The sequence below is a fragment of the Bubalus kerabau genome, chromosome 4 (genome assembly GCF_029407905.1).
Source record: "Bubalus kerabau isolate K-KA32 ecotype Philippines breed swamp buffalo chromosome 4, PCC_UOA_SB_1v2, whole genome shotgun sequence".
Lineage (NCBI taxonomy): Eukaryota > Metazoa > Chordata > Mammalia > Artiodactyla > Bovidae > Bubalus > Bubalus kerabau.
The window spans coordinates 170,883,604-170,907,278 of NC_073627.1; the positions used below are offsets into that span (position 1 = coordinate 170,883,604).

At 38.1% G+C, this 23,675-nt stretch overlaps 1 protein-coding gene across 1 annotated transcript in view; it reads right to left on the minus strand.

Annotated features, from left to right (window-relative positions):
• SHOC1 (shortage in chiasmata 1) overlaps positions 1 to 23,675 on the minus strand; it is a 90,585-nt gene that overhangs the window by 21,599 nt on the left and 45,311 nt on the right. The window contains exons 17-22 of the mRNA XM_055579319.1: positions 18,688 to 18,866; positions 13,310 to 13,382; positions 6,888 to 6,957; positions 5,676 to 5,854; positions 3,540 to 3,657; positions 2,089 to 2,200 (exon numbers count right to left, since the gene is read on the minus strand). Coding sequence (XP_055435294.1) covers positions 2,089 to 2,200; positions 3,540 to 3,657; positions 5,676 to 5,854; positions 6,888 to 6,957; positions 13,310 to 13,382; positions 18,688 to 18,866 — 731 coding nt within the window. The remainder of the gene's footprint in view (positions 1 to 2,088; positions 2,201 to 3,539; positions 3,658 to 5,675; positions 5,855 to 6,887; positions 6,958 to 13,309; positions 13,383 to 18,687; positions 18,867 to 23,675) is intronic.

Below are 23,675 nucleotides of genomic sequence, written 5' to 3' on the forward strand. Positions count from 1 at the left end.
TTCTGCTCTCCACTCCCACACTATTAAATTAATTGTAATTTGCATTCCAATCAAGCAAACATATCAGGGAGATTCATATACCTTAAATTCAAAAATATATGAATTTTTAAAGAGATCTTCTCTCTCTTTTAAAAAACTGCCTTATTTATAGGCAATCCCCACTTTAGAGGAAATCTCATATTATCAGTTACAGACTAGTATGTTAGTTCCTTTTAAGAAACAGTGGCTAGAATTTGATTTTTAAAAGTTTTAACACTATAATTATTCCATAAATGTATTTTAAAATAGGTCAGTACATAATATTAAAGATTTTATATTTGTTCTATCTTCTTAAAGTGTGTTAAAAAAGCTGGAATCAAGATTGCAGGGAGAAATATCAATAACCTCAGATATGCAGATGACACCATCCTTATGGCAGAAAGCGAAGAACTAAAGAGCATCTTGATGAAAGTGATAGAGGAGAGTGAAAAATCTGGCTTAAAACTAAACATTCAAAAAACTAAGATCATGGCATCCGGTCCCATCACTTCATGGCAAATAGATGGGGAAACAATGGAAACAATGACAGACTTTATTTTCTTGGGCTCCAAAATCACTGCAGATGCTGTCTGCAACCATGCAATTAAAAGGTGCTTGCTCCTTGAAAGAAAGGTTATGACAAACATAGCATATTAAAAAGCAGAGACATTACTTTGCCGACAATGGTCCATCTAGTCAAAGCTGTGGTTTTTCCAATAGTCATGTATGGATGTGAGAGTTGGACCATAAAGAAAGCTGAGCACTGAAGAATTGATGCTTTTTAACTGTGGTGTTGGAGAAGACTCTTGAGAGTCCCCTGGACTGTAAGGAGATCAAACTAATCAATCCTAAAGGAAATCAGTCCTGAATATTCATTGGAAGGACTGATGCTGAAGCTGAAGGTCTAATACTTTGGATACCTGATGCAAAGAACTGACTCATTAGAAAAGACTCTGGTGCTGGGAAAGATTGAAGGCGGGAGGAGAAGGGGACAACAGAGGATAAGATGGTTGAATGGCATCACTGGCTGGATATGAGTTTAAGCAAACTCCGGGAGTTGGTGATAGACAGGGAAGCCTGGTGTGCTGCAGTCCATGGGGATACAAATAGTCAGACATGACTGAGCAACTGAACTGAACTGACATAATATTAAAGAGTTTCTATTTGCTCTGCCTTCTTAAAGTATGTTAAAAATTATAAGGTATTGAAAAAGGCTGGTAATAGCCATTTTCCACAGTGATGATTTTAGCACTTATGGCCCTTTTGCAAAGTTTTGGAAGAAATCATGAATAGAGTGTAGTTAAAACGAAGATCATGGCATCTGGTCCCATCACTTCATGGGAAATAGATGGGGAAACAGTGGAAACAGTGTCAGACTTTATTTTTTGGGGCTTCAAAATCACTGCAGATGGTGACTACAGCCATGAAATTAAAATATGCTTACTCCTTGGAAGGAAAGTTATGACCAACCTAGATAGCATATTGAAAAGCAGAGACATTACTTTGCCAACAAAGGTCCATCTAGTCAAGGCTATGGTTTTTCCAGCAGTCATATATGGATGTGAGAGTTGGACTGTGAAGAAAGCTGAGTGCTGAAGAATTGATGCTTTTGAACTGTGGTGTTGGAGAAGGCTCTTGAGAGTCCCTTGGACTGCAAGGAGATCCAACCCGTCCATCCTAAAGGAGATCAGTCCTGAGTGTTCATTGGAAGGACTCATGTTGAAGCTGAAACTCGAATACTTTGGCCACCTGATTCGAAGAACTGTCTCATTTGAAAAGACCTGATGCTGGGAAAGATTGAGGGCAGAAGGAGAAGGAACAACAGAGGATGAGATGGTTGGATGGCATCACCGACTCAATGGACATGAGTTTGGGTGAACTCCGGGAGTTGGTGATGGACAGGGAGGCCTGGCGTGCTGCAATTCATGGGGTTGCAAAGAGTCAGACACGACTGAGTGACTGAACTGAACTGAACTGAAGCTCTTTAAACTATAATCTCTGATAATGTTTACATGGTGACACATACATTTTAATACATTTGATTTACATTTTTTTACTGTATAGTTTTACCTGCAAAATTACAGCAGTGTGCTCATCAATTGTCATCACCACATAATGCTCTGTACCTCCAAAGAGTTTCAGTGACTCGCTGCAGCATCTCTCCACTAGTGTGATGTTATAGCTGTAAAATACAGTATTTTTGGGTGACATATGGCTAAGAAAAATTCTTTAAGAAAAACTAGATTGTCCTCTGGCATATCAGACTATTTGAATGACTTTGCAAATTTCATACGTCAATTTATTCTACTTTATAAACTTGAGTTTATGAATAATTCAGACTATGAATTATATAGACTTTGAATTATTCAGTCTATGACAGATTAGTTGAGATATGTGCTGCCTTATGTATTTTGCTAAATATTACTGTATATGATACTATTATAAATGTCTTTTGTGTTTGCTTGGTTTTGGGGTTTTGGGGGGCTGTGCCTTTGTCAGTGCCTGCACAGCCTGAGGGATTTTAGTTCTCCCACTAAGGACTGAACCCAGCCCTAGGTAGTGAGAGCAGGGAGTCCTAACCACTGGATGACCAGGGAATCCCCCTATTATAAACATCTTGATCAATTTATTCTGGCTCCATAAGTAATAATTCATTAAATCAAAACATTCTACATTTATCAAAATTTTCTTTTCTTTCTCCTAAAAAGTGATCTAGATTTTAACTAACTTTTATAAGCTCATAGTTTTCTTGAATGCCCCACAGTCTTAAGATACAAAAAACAAAAGCATGGAAAATAGATCTGCATTTTAACTAAGGTCACAGCATAATTATCCTTCCTTGATATAGAGAGCCCAATGTCTAATCTTTCTGTGACAACTTGTATGCTATGATAAAGTTTTTATATCATTTGAAAGGCCTAAAAACTTGAGAATTCATTCAGAACTTCATAATCTTGATTCCAAGGCAGTATTTTTTTAAGTCTTTATTGAATTGGTTACAGTTTTACTTCTGTTTTATGCTTTGCTTTTTTTGGCAGCGAGGCATGAGGGATCTTAGCTCCCCAGCTAGGGATTGAACCAGCACCTCCTGCATTGGAAAGCAAAGTCCTAACCACTAGACCACCAGGGGAGTCCCTAAGCAGTATTTAAAGTCCTCTAAATCAGAATACTCATTCTCAATATCAGTGACCCAAAGATATGACCATGCAGTTTGCAGAAACCACCCCCAACATAAAATATTTATATTTGTTGGTAACAGTAGAAATGCAATTAAAATATGAATTGAAATAAATATTATTTCTCTATAAAATTGATATATACCAAAAAAGACAATATTCAATATGTATGATGGTATGCTATAGGGAGAGAAGTTTAAATTGACATAAACTCTATGGAAAACTATCTTGTGTGATGTAATTCCAGGCTTGAATCAGAAAGAAATAGTGCCACATTATAACATAATATTTAGTCCATTATGGTATATATATATCTTTGCTAAAGTTATGGAATCAATAACTTACTTGGATTCTAACAACCGTAGTATTTCTGGAGTATTAAGAAGTCCTTCAGATGCAAAAAACATATATGGAATCTGAATTTCCAAGAGAAAACCACCAAAACTATCAAGCAAGCTGCTTCCTAAATATGAAAAACATGATCAATATGTCTCTTTTTTCTCCTCCCTCTGTTCTTCCTCTTTTTACTAAACATGAGAATAACAGACATATATTCAAGGAGTAGTATAAAAATAAAACATGTTCATTGAAAAAATATGAATTCAGAATAAAGGCCTGAAGAATAAAATAAAAACCACATGTTATTCTACTGCTGGTGCTGCTGCTAAGTCACTTCAGTCGGGTCCGACTCTGTGCGACCCCATAGACGGCAGCCCACCAGGCTCCTCTGTCCCTGGGATTCTCCAGGCAAGAATAGTGGAGTGGGTTGCCATTTCCTTCTCCAATGCATGCATGCTTGCTAAGTCGCCTCAGTCGTGTCCGACTCTGTGCAACCCCATGGACAGCAGCTTACCAGGCTCCTCTGTCCACGGGATTCTCTAGGCAAGCATACTGGAGTGGGTTGCCATTTCCTTCTCCATGTTATTCTACTATCCAGAAATAAAACATTTATTACTTATTAAAACTACTATATACTAAGAACAGAGTTCAACATATACTTCCAAACTATTTTCATATATGTTTACTTGTCTATACTTACACATGTACATGCACTTGAAAAAATAAAGGAAAAAATAGGATCATACTCTACCTGAATATTAATATCTGCCTTATTCAGTTAGTATTTGTTGGACATTTCCTGTATAAATATATATACTGATTTATATCAAAATTTAAAGTTATGTACAATAATCCATAAGGAGTGTTATAGATCAATAGGACAAAAATTATATGCCTCAATAGATAAGTGGATGAAGGACATAAACAGGCAGTTTACAGAAGAATGGCTATGCAAGATCAATTCACTTATGAAATGATACAGATAATCAAAGAAATGCAAAGTAACACAACTGTAAAATATTATCCGTCTCTAATCCTCTCAGAAATTTAAAAGATTAATAATACCTACTCAAAGTAAAAACATGAGGGAAAAGATCCTCTCATACTTTCTGCATAGATATAAACTGGGATAGAATTTCTGCAAAGATATTAGCAATATATAAACGTGTGCACACCTTTGACCCAGAAACTCATTTTACCTTAGAGTTTTTACTTCTGAGAACAAATACATAAAGATATATAAGATACATAAATTCCTATAAATCTTGTGGTATAATAGTAGAAAATCAAAGCATTGTAAATGACCCAAATAAGGAATTGTTTGAATAATTTAAGTTCAAAGGTGAATGCTTATGTATTATCCTTTCTTGGACCCATGTTTTAATCATTTAATGATGTTCACAAATTCTACAAGAGTAGGACATGACTTAGCAACTGAACAGCAACACTTAATTCTATATATCAAAGATTCCAAAGTAATAATTACAGTGACTGTATTTTTAGAATTGAGTTGGAATGTCTCAGAATTAAAATTTCCTACTCGAGGTGAATGGAAAGTTAACTTATGGCAAGTTTTGAAAGAGAGGAGCACTGTGACTAAACACATATAGGGTTTTTCATGTAGTGGATCTGAGAATTCACAACCTTAATCATGTGAAGCATTACTGAGAAATACAAAGAAACCTAATGCTATGTAAAGTGGTTTAGACTCTTTTCCAAGCATTTGTGCACAGTTTTTGTTGCATATTAAAAGTTCTCTGTGTCAGTCAACATACTATTACATATTTTCCCTGAAATTCAGTAAAAATACTGTTGCATAAAAGTCAGATTAAGATGCAGTTCAGTTTGGTCGCTCAGTCGTGATTAAGATTAGACATAATTAAATTGTGTTATTATAAGTAAAATTTAGAAGTTAAAGTGATGAAGACAAATAGAATCAGTAAAGGCTAGTTTCAAAAGAGGAATATGAGGTCAGAGATAGTTAAAGTCTTTGTTCAAGGTCAGACAGATGATGGTGAAGTTAGAGCTTGAATTCTAGTCTTCTAATGCTATAGCTTGTTCTCTTTCCATAAATCAGAAATAAAAAACCAGAAAATTTTTATGGTCATGGGGCAAAAAAAAGAATTTAAATTATATTCTTACTCTTTAAAACTGTGTCTGGAAGAATCACTTTAAAGGCCATGTAAGGAATATTCAATTTTTCACAATGTTCAGTCCAACAAGAGTTTTCTACAAAATTGTATTCCACCACAAATGAGAAATTACTCCAGGGGAAATCTGCTCCAATGTATTGATTGGGTACAACTACACAGAAACTTGTACTAAAGACAAAAGAAAGCCGAGAAAAGAGAATTAGACTTGTATCATTATACCCTTGGAATGCTAAAAGACGACTGCTTTGGCTATTTTATGGAAATTCTTCTCTAATCTATTCCCGCTTATCTTGTAAAGACACATGTATTTCCTGTTGATTTGTTCTCCAATTGTGCTAATGTCTTTTCATCTTTCTTTTTGATGGTCATACATTTAAAAAAATATAAAAAATATTTATATATAAAATATATAAAAAGAATATAAAAAAACCATGGACTTGTTTCACATCCTCAAATGCAAAGGACCCTATTTTATTATCTGATTCTTATCAATAATACACAAATCACCATGAGAAATCAATCTCATTTTCTTACAGATGGGAGATTTTAATCTTTGATAATCTATATATTAACAGTAGAATATTACCTGACAACTTTGAAATGTTTTTTTTCCCTCAATGGGCTTCATAAATAGTTTAATAACAACCAAATGATGGATACTTAAATATGTTAAGTTTATCTTTCCCATCTTCAAATTTCATACAACATAGCATTTACTATAATTAAAATTCTCTACCGCTGCTTTCTATCTAGAAATAATTTCTACATAAAATAAGGCAAAGTAAAAACATTTTTAGACAAGCAACACTAAATTTATTATTAGCAGGCTCTCACTGAAAGAATTTCTAAAAGATGTACTATAGGCAAAGGAAACTCAAAAAGAAGGAAGAAAATGTAAGAAGTAATGCTGAACGAAAACACTGGTTAAAAATAAGGGTAAGTCTAAAGAGGTACTCCTTGTACCGACACTAACAATAGAAATGATAATCTGGAGATATTAAAACAAGATTAAGCAAAAATTCTGAACAACAATAATACATAAGGCAATGAACTTAGTTAAAGAATTTTTCAGGAAGAGGGTAAAGGCATACATTAATTCCAGGCATTATTAAACTTTTGTTTTTTAAGTTCTAGGAGAAATTGTGCTTTTCCTATGGAACTGGTATGTCTGTTACCCATAGATGAACAAGTACATTTTCACCTGTTTAAAACACCATCGGATTCCAGAAAGTCTTTTCTTTTGTTTGAATGTAAGACAATCAGTGTCAAACCTGTAGGAAAAAAAAGAGAAATACGAAAAGTTTTTTTTCAGTATATTTTCATATCTATTTTTAGGTCATATATTTTACTACCATAAAAGTGAATTAAAGGCCCATGAACAAGGATTATTTTTCTAAGTCTAGGAAATCAGAAAGTTTGAGCCATGGGCACTATTTCTGGTGTATGTGTATGCTGTGGGATTATAAGCAGGGAAATTCTGAATTTATTATGTAAAATAATAAAATGGATTTAAAACTTAATGCTAAAGTAATGAAACATACCAGTTCCATGCAGTTCATTTTATTTTGCGAAAAACTAGGGTAGATTTTACCTTTCCTTTAGCCAAAAATTTCAGTATATAACTAGACAGCAAGAGATGATATTTCACTATGATAGGAATTTTTTTCCTTTCTACTTGCTGTGTAAAAAAAAGAGGTCTTATTGTATGCTACCTGTTTTGTAGATTCACTCATGCTTCTCAATTATATTTAAATTACATACATGATTTGTTATATTTTGAAAAAATATATTAAAACTTATTATACCCACTCATACAGTTTTTGGTAGATACAGTTGGTTTACGAATAGCTTATTTCAGTTCATATAAATTCGACACTCTATTCGTGAACTTTTGTCAACTGTAGAGTTCTCAAAGGTGTGATATAATAATGACATAGTAATGTTTAATAAGTTCATGTTTTTGTTTGCTTGACTTTATATGACAGTAGTTTTGGTGATAATAAGATGGAAGTTAGTACTATTTCTCTTTTATAATTTGTTCAGTTCAGTTCAGTCCAGTTGCTCAGTCCTGTCTGACTCTTTGCGACCCCATGAATCGCAGCATGCCAGGCCTCCCTGTCCATCACCAACTCCCAGAGTTTACCCAAACTCATTCCCTCGAGTTGGTGATGCCATCCAACCATCTCATCCTCTGTCGTCCTCTTCTCCTCCTGCCCCCAATCCCTCCCAGCATCAGGATCTTTTCCAATGAGTCAACTCTTCGCATGAGGTAGCCAAAGTATTGGAGTTTCAGCTTCAACATCAGTCCTTCAAATGAACACCCAGGACTGATCTCCTTTAGGATGGACTGATTGGATCTCCTTGCAGTCCAAGGGACTCTCAAGAGTCTTCTCCATCACCACAGTTCAAAAGCATCAATTCTTCAGTGCTCAGCTTTCTTCACAGTCCAACTGTCACATCCATACATGACCACTGGAAAAACCATAGCCTTGACTAGATGGACCTTTGTTGGCAAAGTAATGTCTCTGCTTTTTAATATGCTATCTAGGTTGGTCATAACTTTCCTTCCGAGGAGTAGACGTCTTTTAATTTCATGACTGCAATCACCATCTGCAGTGATTTTGGAGCCCCCCAAATAGAGTCAGCCACTGTTTCCACTGTTTTCCCATCTATTTGCCATGAAGTGATGTGTTAGAGCAATACTTAACCATTGTGGAGCTGAAGCCACCACAGTTGTGTGGACATTCGGGGTAACTGGAAACTGACACTGTTTCCACTGTTTCACCATCTATTTTCCATGAAGTGATGGGACCAGATGCCATGATCTTAGTTTTCTGAATGTTGAGCTTTAAGCCAACTTTTTCACTCTCCTCTTTCACTTTCATCAAGAGGCTTTTGAGTTCCTCTTCACTTTCTCCCATAAGGGTAGTGTCATGTGCATATTTGAGGTTATTGATATTTCTCCAAGCAATCTTCATTCCAGCTTGTGCTTCTTCCAGCCCAGCATTTCTCATGATGTACTCTGCATAGAAGTTAAATAAGCAGGGTGACAATATACAGCCTTGACAGACTCCTTTTCCTATTTGGAACCAGTCTGTTGTTCCATGTCCAGTTCTAACCGTTGCTTCCTGACCTGCATCCAGGTTTCTCAAGAGGCAGGTCAGGTGGTCTGGTCAGGTTATCTCTTTCAAAATTTTCTAGAGTTTATTGTGATCCACACAGTCAAAGGCTTTGGCATAGTCAATAAAGCAGAAATAGATGTTTTTCTGGAACTCTCTTGCTTTTTCCATGGTCCAGCGGATGTTAGCAATTTGATCTCTGGTTCCTCTGCCTTTTCTAAATCCAGCTTGAACATCTGGAAGTTCACAGTTCACATATTGCTGAAGCCTGGCTTGGAGAATTTTGAGCATTACTTTGCTAGCGTGTGAGATGACTGCAATTGTGTGGTAGTTTGAGCATTCTTTGTTATTGCCTTTCTTTGGGATTGGAATGAAAACTGACCTTTTCCAGTCCTGTGGCCACTGCTGAGTTTTCCAGATTTGCTGGCATATTGAGTGCAGCACTTTCACAGCATCATCTTTCAGGAGTTGAAATAGCTCAACTGGAATTCCATCACCTCCACTAGCTTTGTTCGTAGTGATGCTTTCTAAGGCCCACTTGACTTCACATTCCAGGATGTCTGGCTCTAGGTGAGTGATCACACCATTGTGATTATCTGGGTTGTGAAGATTTTTTTGGTATAGTTCTTCTGTGTATTCTTGCCACCTCTTCTTAATATCTTCTGCTTCTGTTAGGTCCATACCATTTATGTCCTTTATTCAGCCCATCTTTGCATGAAATGTTCCCTTGGTATCTCTGATTTTCTTGAAGAGATCTCTAGTCTTTGCCATTCTGTTGTTTTCCCCTATTTTCTAGTGGAAAACCACTAGACCATTCAGGTATGATTTATAATTTGTAAGGTCGTATTATTTAAAACCTAATCTCTTTAAGTGATTTGTATTAGCTTTGATCCCAAAGCAGATTACTTGCATAGCTTGTTACTAAGATCTTTCAAACACATGGAATATGGACCCACATCTTTATTTCTAATACTAGACAGAAAAAGGCCTAGTTCCTAGATACAGAGAATAACTGCCAGTTGCAAAGAGAGTAAAAACATTTTCAATATGTAGAGTTAATATTTTTGTGTCAGTAGACCTTGTTGAAACAAAATAGTAAGAGTAGTAATGATATAATCCCAAGTGTCAAAAGAAATAGAAATGTTCAGCCTGACGCCTAGAGTTGATATATATACATTTTTAATAATTTGTCAATACATTTTACATGACATCAAAGGAAAAGGTGCCCCATTAAGTAGGTTTAAAGCTTCTTTTCTGTGGGGCAGGAATATTTCCTCAGCTCTTCACAAAAATATTCCTCTGGTTATTCAAATGCTTTTGTTTTAATAACGCTAGCATTGGTTAGCACTTCCCTAACTTTAAAAAGTGTTTCTGGACTTCCCTGGTAATCCAGTGGTTAAGAATCCACCTTCCAATGTTGGGGAACTAAGATGCCACATGCTGTGGATCACCTAAGCCTGCACACCTCAACTACTGAAGCCATGCTCTGCAACTGAAACCTGATGCAGCCATAAATACATAAATAAATAAATATATTTTTTAAAGTTTCCAGTTACCCCTATTGTCCACACAACTGTGGTGGCTTCAGCTCCACAATGGTCAAGTATTGCTCTAACACATCACTTCATGGCAAATAGATGGGGAAACAGTGGAAACAGTGTCAGACTTTATTTTGGGGGGCTCCAAAATCACTGCAGATGGTGATTGCAGCCATGAAATTAAAAGATGCTTACTCCTTGGAAGGAAAATTATGACCAACCTAGACAGCATGTTAAAAAGCAGAGACATTACTTTGCCAACAAAGGTCCGTCTAGTCAAGGCTACAGTTTTTCCAGTGGTCATGTATGGATGTGAGATTTGGACCATAAAGAAAGCTGAGAGCCAAAGAATTGATGCTTTTGAACTGTGGTGATGGAGAAGACTCTTGAGAGTCCCTTGGACTGCAGGGAGATCGATCCAACTAGTCCATCATAAAGGAAATCAGTCCTGAGTGTTCATTTGAAGGACTGATATTGAAGCTGAAACTCTAACTTTGGCCACCTGATGCGAAGAACTGACTCATTGGAAAAGACCTTGATGCTGGGAAAGATTGAAGGCAGGAGGAGAAGGGGATGACAGAGGATGAGATAGTTGGATGGCATCACCGACTCAATGGACATGAGTTTGGGTAAACTCTGGGAGTTGGTGATGGACAGGGAAGCTTGGCGTGCTGCAGTCCATGGGGTCGCAAAGAGTCGGACACGACTGAGTGACTGAACTGAACTGAACTGAGCTGAACTGAAGGCTCTCCTTAAAAGAACCTTCCATTCTCACATCACAATAATTTAATAGTTTAGTAACTACTCCGAGAAGCAGATATTAGTCACAATATTTGCATGTATTTCAGTTAAATCTTTTCCACTAGTCTTAGTCTAAATAGGGCATTTGGGGAGGTATTCATTAGCTCATTCACTTATTCAAAAAATCTTTATGAAGTGCCTTCCATGTTCCAGGCATTTTTGTGGGTGCTGGAAATACAAAGCATGACATGGTCATTATCCTTAGTAGCTGAAATTGTAGTGAGGAAAACCAACAAGAGCATCAGTTATTACAGACCAGGATGGTAAGAAGTGCCTTAGAAGGATGCACATATTACCCTGAGAATAGAGAGGGAACATATTCAAATTAAGGTTTCCTAACCAAATGTTTTAACTCATTTTTAAAGGATATGTAGGAGTTAGCTTCCTGAAGAAGAGAGAAGAGTATTAATGATAGCAGAAACAGGAGGCGTAAAGGCATGGAGATCAGAAACAGCATGATAACTAGTTTGGTAGGAGTAGAGCAAAGAAATATTTTAGAAGATGGCACAAGATGCAGTTTATAGAGGTAAGAAAATAAATCAAGGGTGACACAGGTTGAGGGTAGTATTTTATTTTTAAGACTGGAAAACTTAAAGATTAAGAGAGTTATTAGAGAAGAAGCCTTGCTGGGAAATAACTGATGGAACAAAGTGTTCGAGACTCCTGGAAGTGATGGGATCCACAACACAAGTGAAAGATTGGTTTTTGTAAGGGTGGAGAGTCACCTCCACTATTGAGAAAGGAGGAAAGATAAAAGAATAGGAGAGATGAATGTAAGTTTGTAGATGGTGGGGAAGATGAACTGAGGAGGATTATTACTCAATTAAAGGTCATTAGAAGGCATAATTCCCTTCTCAAAATGAGGGGATGAGTGGCATGGTAGGGCTGTATGGTATAGCCATTAGTATGGTAGCTATGAAAGCTAAGAACATACACAAAGATTACTGAAAAGTATTAAAAGCCCATATAAGTTCAGGGAGCCTGATTTTATAGTGGTACCAATCTACTTGATTTTCTCCAACAATGCACATCTTGGGGGTAGGGATAGAGGGATGAAATCTTGATTGATTCAGAGCTGAAGTTTAAATAGAAGGTACAATAGAAGGACAAGACTGCTTAAATTGATGGCCATCACCAAATATGGAAGAAGAAAGAAATGAAAAAAGGAGTTGAAAGTTTATAATCTTTAGAATGCTGAAGATCATGAAAGAGCCCGAGGTAGCTATAGACAGAGAGTTTCAAGTTAGAGGCAGGATAGTTCTGCATTATCAAAAGTTTGATAGCAAAGCCAAGGAATGAGTATATTTGTTATGAAGACCAATGAAACTATAAGGTCAGGGTGTTGAATGAATCATTCACATTAAAGACATCTAGTTCAATGGTAGGACCAGGTAGGAATAAAGAGAGTACCATGAGCCAGGTGCAAAACTGTTCATGGATGATTGTGGGGTAATAGAGAATGACATGGCAATATGGCATAGCCTCAAAGGATGGAGGAATAAAGTTTTGGAAAGGATAACAGAAAGCACAAAATGGTCTTCTCATTCTTATATACATACAGAGAGAAAGTTATCAGCTTCTGTATGAAAGGCATACAGGGGAAGCATTATCATCTAGGGAAAGTTGAGTTTCACTTAAAACAAGGAGGTGAAGAAGGAGGAGAGTTTCTATTTTAGCAATGGGTTCCACAGCACAAGATGGAAAGGGATGACAGAGGGGACAGCAGTTGGTGTAGAAGAGTTGAAAAATGACCCTGGAACAAGAGAGACTTAGGTTCAAATCCTGAGTCCTTCACTTAACTTGTGATTTTGGCATGATACATCAACTTTATGAATTTTAGTTTCTTCATTTGTAAAAGCTGAGTTAATGAAACCTACTCATAGGTTGTAAATAGTCTGCATTATTAGTAACTTTAACAATAAAAGGTATCAACTGGTAATAACAATAATCATAATATATACATAAGTACATTATAGTATATTTACATTTCAGACTTACGGTCCACATTGATTTAAACACTGATTAGATCCCACTAAACTATATATTTTAAAGTATGAATTTTATAGTATGTTACTCATATCTTAATTAAAAACTTGGCTAGATCAATACATTTTTATATGTTCAAGCATTTGTTATTAAATTAAGCAAAATTTAAAACTCCCTACCTTCTATTTTGTTAAGGATTTTAATGAGTAAATGTTTTTCTCCATCTGAATCCATTCTTATTATAACCAGCACCTGATCAAAAATAAGAATTTCATATATATCTGAATGATTATGCTTTGTAATATTCTTTTGCTACAGTGACAAAAATAACAAGCAACTGGTTACATGAAACTAATGACAATAAGTTGGCAAAGTAAATATTTGCATTGTAAAAGATAGCATTGCTTAAACACAAAGGAATACACTCTGATAAGATCAAATGGATGTGAGAGTTGGACTATAAAGAAAGCTGAGCGCTGAAGAATTGATGCTTTTGAACTGTGGTGCTGGAGAAGACTCTTGAGAGTCCCTTGGACTGCAGGGAGATCCAACCAGTCCATCCTAAAGGAGATCAGTCCTGGGTGTTCATTGGAAGGACTGATGCTGAAGCTGAAACTCCAATACTTTGGCCACCTCATGCGAAGAACTGACTCATTTGAAAAGACCCTGATGCTGGGAAAGTTTGAAGGTGGAAGGAGAAGGGGATGACAGAGGATGAGATGGTTGGATGGCATCACCGACTCAATGGACATGAGTTTGAGTAAACTGTAAGAGTTGGTGATAGACAGGGAGGCCTGGCGTGCTGCAGTCCATGGGGTCGCAAAGAGTCGGACACGACTGAGCAACTGACCTGAACTGAACTGAAGATAAAATGTCAATGAGGAAAACATTTGGGGGCAGGGCATTCTTAGCATTCTTCAAGAATTCTAATATAGATGACTATATAAGTAGCCTCTGCCCATATTGTAAGTGCCAAATTTAACCCAGACAGGTTTGAATTGCTCTTGTTTTTAAATGCATCCAGCCACTTTGTGTCTTTAGACTGGTGAATTCACTCCATTTACACGTAGGGTGATTACTGATACGTGGGGACTTAGTACTGCCATTCTAGCTTTTGTTTTCTGGTTGTTTTATGTTTCCATTGTTTCTTCATGTTTCATTTTGGTTTGGTGGTTTTCTATAATGTTTTTTTCAGTTTCCTCTTTTTTATGTTTTGTGTCTCCATTCTAGATTTATGCTTGGTGATTACCATGATGTTTGTGTAAGATATGTCATAGGTACTATTTTACATAGTACTTTTTCTGCTGATAGCATCTTATCTTCATTTGCCTATATGGATTCTGTTCTTCTTCCCCTTTTGTTTTTGTTTTCTCAAATTCATTCCTTTTTATATTCTGTTTGTTACCAAATTGAAGTAGCTATTGTTTTTTTCTGATATTTCCCCTTTTAACCATTATGTTATATAAAGTGTTTAAAAACCTATTCTGATATACAGTTGCAATTTTCTAATTGTTTGTCTGTTTATCACCTTACTCAAAGTTTTGTGTACTTCTGCCTTTTGTTTCTGATAGAAGAGGTCCTTTCAATATTTCTTGTAAGGCAGGCCAGGTGTTGATGAAATCCCTCAGCTTTTGTTTGTATGCTGCTAAGTCGCTTCAGTCGTGTCTGACTCTGTGCAACCCCACAGATGGCTGCCCACCAGGCTCCTGTGTCCCTGGGATTCTCCAGGCAAGAATATTGGAGTGGGTTGCCATTTCCTTCTCCAATGCATTCATGCATGCTAAGTCACTTCAGTCGTATCGGACTCTGTGTGACCCTGGACAGCAGCCCTCCAGGCTCCACTGTCCACAGGATTCTCCAGGCAAGAATATTGGAGTAGGTTGCCATTTCCTTCTCCCTTATGGGAAAGCCCCTATTTCTCCTTTATGTCTGAATGATAAATTTGTTGGATAAAGTGTTCTTGGAGGCCAGTTTTTATCTTTCAGTATTTTGAGGCTGTTACTCTACTCCTTCCTGGTCTGTGGAGTTTCTGCTAAGAAATCTGCTGATAGCTAATAGGGATTCCTTTGTGGGTTGCCATTCTTTTCTCACTGCTGCATTTAAAATTCCTTTTCATTGACTTTTGACAGTATCTTGGAGAAGATCCTTTTGCATTGAGGTAATTAGGTATTCTCTTAGCTTCATGGACTTGTATACCCAGTTCCTTCCCCAAGCTTGGGAAGTCCTCAGCTGTTATTTTTTTAAATAAACACTCTGCTACCTTCTGTATTTCTTCTTCTTCTTCTCAGATAATTGTTTGTTTTTTAAAAAATACTCAGCTGCATGAGTTGTTTATATATTTTGGAGATTAATCCCTTGTCAGTCACTTCATTTGCAAATATTTTCTCCCATTTTGTGGAATTTCTTTTTATTTTTAGTTTCCTTAGGTGTGTAAAAGCATCTAAGTTTAATTAGATCCCATTTATTTTTGTTTTTATTTTCATCACTCTGGGAGGTGGATCAGAATTGCTGTGATTTATGTCAGAATGTTCCGCCTATGTTTTCCTCTAAGATTTTTATAGTTTCCAGCCTTACGTTTAGGTGTTTAATCCATTTTCAGTTTATTTTTGTATATGGTGTTCAGTTCAGTTCAGTTCAGTCATTCAGTCGTGTCTGACTCTTTGCGACCCCATGGACTGCAGCACGCCAGGCTTCCCTGTCCATCACCAATTCCCAGAGCTTACTCAAACTCATGTCCATTGAGTTGGTGATGCAATCCAACCATCTCATTCTCTATACAGTGTTAGGAGTGTTCTAATTTCATTCTTTTACATGTAGCTGTCCAGTTTTTCTAGCTCCACTTATTGAAGAGGCTGTCATTTCTCTATTGTATATAGAAGTCTTTCTCTTATTTTCCAGCAGGTGGCACTACAGCACAAGTTTTTTTCGTTTGCCTTAGCGACTGAAGCAACTTAGCAGCAGCAGCAGCACAGAGGGAAAGTTATGACCAACCTAGACATATTGTGCACTGGGATGACCCGGAGGGATGGTACCGGGAGGGAGGTGGGAGAGGGGTTCAGGATGGGGAACACGTGTATGCCCATGGTGGATTCATGTTGATGTGTGGCAGAACCATTACAATATTGTAAAGTAAAAAAAAAAAAAAAAAAAATTAAAAGCAGAGACATTACTTTGCCAACAAAGGTCCGTCTAGTCAAGGCTATGGTTTTTCCAGTGGTCATGTATGGATGTGAGAGTTGGACTGTGAAGAAAACTGAGCGCCAAAGAATTGATGCTTTTGAACTGTGGTGTTGGAGAAGACTCTTGAGAGTCCCTTGGACTGCAAGGAGATCCAACCAGTCCATTCTAAAGGAGATCGGTCCTGGATGTTCATTGGAAGGACTGATGGTAAAGCCGAAACTCCAATACTTTGGCCACCTCATGCGAAGAGTTGACTCATTGGAAAAGACCCTGATGCTGAGAACGATTGGGGGCAGGAGGAGAAGGGAACGACAGAGGATAAGATGGCTTGCTGGCATCACCAACTCGATGGACATGAGTTTGAGTAAACTCCAGGAGTTGGTGATGGACAGGGAGGCCTGGCGTGCTGCAATTCATGGGGTCACAAAGAGTCAGACACGACTGAGAGTCTGTACTGAACTGAACTGAACTACCCTGCACTGCCTCTGGTTGGGGTTGAGTATTGGCACCGGTTACCCTGGTGTTGGAGAAGACTCTTGAGAGTCCCTTGGACTGCAAAGAGATCTAACCAGTCCATCCTAAAGGAAATCAGTCCTGAATATTAATTTGAAGGGCTGATGCTCAAGCTGAATCTCCAATACTCTGGCCACCTGGTGCGAAGAACTGACTCATTTGAAAAGACCCTGATCCTGGGAACGATTGAAGGCAGAAAGAGAGGGGGATGGCAAAGGATGAGATGGTTGGATGGCATCCCCGACTCGATGGACATGAGTTTGAGTAAGCTCCGGGAGTTGATGATGGACAGGTAGGCCTGGCGCGCTGCAGTCCGTGGGGTCGCAGAGTCGGACACACCTGAGCGACTGAACTGAGCTGACCCTGCAACGTCTATGTCAGAGCTGTCGCCCAGTGCGTTTGTTATTGCTGCTTGTGCCTCTAGGGTTGTTGATGCCTTGCTGTTTCTGGTGTTTCTGCTGTCACTGCCTGCGGTACTAAGATGGTGGTCTCTCTGGTATCCCCTGAATCACATGCTCTGCCACTGCAGGAGGAGGGGGAAGACCAGGAGGAGGAACCGGGGTCATGTGCACCTCTGCCTTGTCCGATATTCGCAGGTTCTGGGCTCACCCACTGCAGGTGGAGGATGGGGCGTCAGAGTTGTGGGTGGCTCTGCAGCTAGCTGGAGGGACAGGGCCACAGGCCTCCCTGCCCCTGCTGCCCAGTGTTCTGAGGCTGTGGGTGCCACCGCAAGTGGAGGCTGGAGTCAGGCGCCTCCCTTGCTGCTGCTGGCTTCTCGGCGGGGCCTGTGGGCTCGGCTGCCGTGGTTCAGGGGCCAAATTTCAGGCACTGCCTATGCTGATCCTCCAGTTCTACCCCTTCCATGTGTTCCATTGCACCCACCTTAGATGTGCAGATGTGTGGAACTCTTTAGTGTCCTGGTGTGTTGGGCAGAGGCCCAGTTGTTGAGTTGTGGATGTTTTCCTGGTTGTAGATTGAAGGGGAGAGACAAAGAGAGCATCTTGTCCTGCCATGATGCTATCACTCCCAATTTTAAATTTCTGGTTGTTGTTCAGTGGCTAAGTCGTGTCTGACTCTTTGTGACTGCATGGACTGCCACACTCCCAGCTTCCCTGTCCTTCACTGTCTCCCAGTTTGCGCAAATTCATGTACACTGAGTTGGTTATGCTATCCAATAACCACAGGTTTGGGGATATAGAGATACAGTAGTGATGTACAGGAAAATGAAGGAAAAGGCCAAGTTTGTTTCCAGATTTAGTGTAAAGTTTTTTTTTTAATATTTATTTTTTAATTGAAGGATGATTGCTTTACAGAATTTTGGCATTTTCTGTCAAATATCAACATGAATCAGCCATAGGTAGATGTTTTACTGCTTGAAAAGATTTTTTAAGGTATTTTCTCTTAAATCTTTATTTATGCAAAGTTTTTGTCTAATGCTTGAGGCAGAGTGGGCAAAAACTTCCAATATAATCCAAGAAATAAACAAAGTGCTTTAAAAAAGAATTAAGGAAGATTATGGCTCAATATCTAAAAATTAATTATCAGGGGTCTGTGTTAGGTATATGTTCATGAACTTAACAATGAAACAAAATTTTTGAGATTTGAAGGACTAATCAATCCATAGAAAGCTATGTATAATAAAAATGAAAGTATTTTTAAAATTCAAGGCATAACAATAATGACACAAATGATCCTTTTTCTGGGTTTGATTCTGTCCTATGAACTTACTTATGGAGAAAACTGTCAAGGGACCAAATTGTATATACTACATTATTTCATAATTTCAAATTAAATGCAAAAATTTATCTTACATACAATTCTTATATGAGTTGATTGTTGTAATCTGCTTTATTTCAATACTTACCTTGATTTGCTGTTCACTTTGCATCCAATTTAGTATCTGACATTGCAATTCTCTTATCTTATAGTTGGTTTCAGGCTTTTTCCCCCTTATAAACTGTACTATCTCCAGTTGTCGCCAAATGTCATACAAACAGGAACCAAAAACACTTTTGTAGATATCTTTTGCATTTGACAAATATCCTGTTAAAAACAAAAGTAGGAAAAAAGCATGTCTTTTTGTTCTTTTAGAAACTCCATGGTAAAAATCTAAAAAGGAAATAAGGGTCATAGCAGAGACAGTTACATTTTCCTTTACTGGGCTTCCCTGGTGGCTTGGATGGTAAAGAATCTGAATGCAATGCAGGAGACCCAGGTTCAATCTCTGGGTTGGAATGATCCCCTTAAAATTAAGCAAAGCTGAGGAATGTATACCAAATGTCTATTTTTAAGCTATGTAATACCAATATCACTGGATACAGTCTACAAATTCTTTGAATATTCCCCATCCTTTTCTGCTTTCTAACTTATTAAATGCTACTGCCTTCTTCTTAAACCCTAAAATCTACACTTACTTGCCTGTGGTAATACATTTCACTGAGATTTTCTTATTATGGCATCAATACAGCTTTTGCACTTGATTTCCGGTTATTTGTGTATATGGCTTAACAACCTCATTAGTCTATAAGCTCTCATAATCCATATTTGTATATGACAATTAATTTATGTAGCTGCTAAAACAGCAGTGCCTAAATTCAAACTGTCTAAAAGCAACTGTAAACACAGAATCTTGAGACCTATCCTTGAAAGTTCATATTCAAGAAATCTAGATTGAGTCTCAGGGGTTCCTATGTCTAAAGACTTCTCCTAGCAATTGTGCTACACAATGAATTTTGTGAATTACTGGAGCAGAGACCTGGCAGAGTAACTTATGTCAATCAGCTATTCAGTGAATATTTGGGCAATAAACACAATAATAAATAAAAAGTATAATGCTCATGTTCTCATTTTTATATTATGTACATATTAATTCTAATTTTATATTAATACAGCTAGAATAATGGGCAATTTAGAGGTTGACTTATGTTCTTTCTGCTTCCTAATCTCAAAGCTTCCCACTAATTCTCCCTACTGCCAGTAGATGTAACCTGAAAGAAAAACTTGGTCCAGTCGCTTCCCTGTTCCAGTGGTTCCCTATCATTTACAGAATAGTGACTGAAGTCTTTTTTGTAGCTGAAAAGGCTTTTCATGATTTGGCTCTTTCTTATTTCTTGTGGCTTAGCTCTCATGGTTTTCCACCTTGCACTCTTCAATTTAGCCACATGGAACTGTTTGTCACACACTCACGGAATCATTTTTCTGGGCTCTTAATTCTGCCAACAATACCTTTTCATACTTTATTTACTTGGCAAACTCTTACTCATTTAAAGAGAATGTTCCCCTTGACAGCATAACAGTCACCACCACCCTTCGTGCTGTTACTATGTATCTCTATTACAGTACCCGTTACACAATACCAGATTTATTTCTGGGTTAAAGCCCAGAAGTGAAACTTTAAACCTTTAACCTTAAAACTCATTACCTTGCTAGCTTGGGAGAGACACACAAACTGGAAGTTGAGGGAAAATACAGAATCTGGGTCCAGGGTAGGCAGCCAGACCATATGGACCTTTCTTCTGCTGCCACTATTCACAGAAGAAGAAAGGAGGTCAACCTAACTTGCTCTTTGATTTTGAGAGGTTTAGAAGAGTGAGAAAGCCTTCCACTAAAAATTTCCAAGCCAGCAAGGTTATTCATCATGGCTTGGTAGCTAGGGTTTAAGAAGTTACATTTTTCCAACAAAGATTTTACTTTTATGAGTATTCCTCAAGGTAGCCAAATAGTAATGCCGAAGTTTGATTTAGTAAATGCATTTCTTTGAGTAACAAAAAAAATTCGAGAGTATATAGCTCTCAACGGTCTCATATAATCTTAAGGCAAAATGTAGAGTACTTAAAGGTGAATACACTTTAATCAACCCTCCATAAATATTATTTCTCTAATTCAAGATTTTGCTAAGTATTGAGCAGGTTCCAAAATCACTGCAGATGGTGATTGCAGCCATGAAATTAAAAGACGCTTGCTCCTTGGAAGGAAAGTTACGACCAACCTAGACAGCATGTTAAAAAGCAGAGACATTACTTTGTCAACAAAGGTCCGTCTAGTCAAGGCTATGGTTTTTCCAGTAGTCATGTGTGGATGTGAGAGTTGGACTATAAAGAAAGCTGAATGCTGAAGAATTGATGCTTTTGAACTGTGGTGTTGGAGAAGACTCTTGAGAGTCCCTTGGACTGCAAGGAGATCCAACCAGTCCAACCTAAAGGAGGTCGGTCCTGGGGGTTCATTGGAAGGACTGATGTTGAAGCTGAAACTCCAATACTTTGACCACCTCATGCGAAGAGCTGACTCATTGGAAAAGACCCTGATGCTGGGAAAGATTGAGGGCAGGAGGAGAAGAGGACGACAGAGGATGAGATGGTTGGATGGCATCACCAACTCAATGGTCATGGGTTTGGGTAAACTCTGGGTGTTGGTGATGGACAGGGAGGCCTGGCATGCTGCAGTTCATGGAGTTGCAAAGAGTTGGACACGACTGAGCGACTGAACTGTACTGAGCAGGAGTGAGTCACAACTGTACTCTCCCTGTGTGCTGGCATGCTAAGTTGCTTCAGTTGTGTCTGACTCTTTGCTACTCTATAGACTGTAGCCCACCAGGCTCCTCTGTCCATGGGGATTCTCCAAGCAAGAATACTGGAATGGGTTGCCATGCCTTTCTCTGTACTCTCCCTGGGAGCCCAGATATTCTAGATTCTGATATTCTGTCTTACTATTTTGCTTTAATAGTTAGCCTAGTTGTTGGTAGGACTGACAACCTTTTATGGAAGCTGAAAAGTATAATGAAGACAGGAGACTAAACAGAAGAGCATGTGACACTATGCCATTATATTAGTTTCAGGTCCCGTAAACTAGGGCTATCGTTGTCTGATAATAGAGACAAGACAACTTGACCCAGCATCAACATTCAAATGCTTTATCTGGAGAAGAAAGGGAGAGCGTCATGTTGGGCTTTCTAAAGGTTATTGTTGTTCAGTCACTAAGTTACATCTGACTTTGCAACTCCATGGACTGCAGTATGCCTGGCTCCTCTGTCCTCCACTATCTTCCAAAGTTTGCTCAAATTCATGTCCATTGATTTAGTGATGTTATCTAACCATCTCATCCTCTCCCTTCTCCTCCTGCCCTCAATCTTTCCCAGCACTAGGGTCTTTTCCAATGAGTCAGCTCTTTGCATCAGTTGGCTAAAGTATTGGAGCTTTGGCTTCAGTATCAGTCCTTCCAATGAACATTCAAGGTTGATTTTCTTTAGGATTGACTGGTTTGATCTCCTTGCAGTCCAAGGAACTCTTAAGAGTCTTCTCCAGCACTGCAATTCAAAAACATCGCTTCTTCAGCACTCAATCTTCTTTATGGACCAACTCTCACATCCATACATGACTACTGGAAAAACCATAGCTTTGACTATGCAGAGTTTTGTTGGCAAAGTGATGTCTCTGTTTTTTAATATGCTGTTTAGGTTTGTCATAGCTTTCCTTCCAAGGAGCAAGCACTTTTTAATTTCATGGCTGCAGTCACCATGTGCAGTGATTTTGGAACCCAAGAAAGTAAAATCTGTCACTGCTTCACTTTTTCCCCTTTTATTTCCTATGAAGTGATGGGACCCATTGTCATGGTCTTAGTTTTTTTAATGTTGAATTTCAAGCCAGCCTTTTCACTCTCCTCTGTTACCCTCATCAAGAGGTTCTTTAGTTCCTGCTCACTTTCTGCCATTAGAATGGTATCATCTGCATATCTGAGGTTGTGGATATTTCTCCCAGAAATCTTGACTCCAGCTTGTGATTCATCCAGCCTAGCAATTTGCATGATGTACTCTGGATAAAAGTTAAATAATCAGGGTGACAATACACAGCCTTGTCGTACTCTTTTCTCAGTTTTGAACCAGTCAGTTGTTCCATTAAGGCTCTAACTCTTTTTTTTACATTAATTAATTAATTTTAATTGGAGGCTAATTACGTTACAATATTGTAGTGATTTGCCATACATTGACATGAATCAGCCACAGGTGTACATGTGTTCCCCATCCTGAACCCCTCTCCCACCTCCCTCCCCATCCCATCCTTCAGGGTCATCCCAGTGCACCGGCCCTGAGCACCCCGTTTCTTGACTAGCATACAGGTTTCTCAGAAGACAGGTAAGATGGTCTGGTACTCCCATCTCTTTAAGAATTTTCCACAGTTTGTTGTACTAATATAATATTTGGGCAAGTATTATAACTCCCAGTATTGTAGAGGGAGTACAATTATAACTTGCTGCTGCCCAGTACTTAACAAAACCTTGGTTTAGAGAATACTATTTGTCTGGGTCATATATAAGAGAAAATGTCTGGGTTACAGATCAGAGAAAAATTATTTTCACGTTATGTATAATGGTTTTTTTTGGGGGTACAGAGGGCCATACTGCAGGGCATGTGCATGTGGGATTCTAGCTCCCCCAACCAGGTATTGAACCTGTGCCCCCTTGCAGCTGAAGCACAGAGTCTCAACCATTGGACCGCCAAATGGATTCTAGAAACTTAAGTTATAAAACATAATCCTATAAATACATCATTACTAAACAAGTCCAAACAGCTTGCAGTAAGGGGTCTAGAGAGCAGTAATGTAGTTATATAGATACTTTAAGGATTTTAATAGTTTAGAAAATTTTTCCAAAATCTTTAAAATTTTCAATACATTCAAAATAGGTTGATTTTTAATACTGAAGTAATTCATATCCTAATTTACATGCACAAGTGAAAATAATTGCAAAAGATCTTAGTATTAATAATTTAGCTATATTTCATCTAGCAAAGATTCAAAGTCACAAACATTCAATGAAGACCTAAAATGAATATGGCAAAGTGTCATCTTACATTAGAAA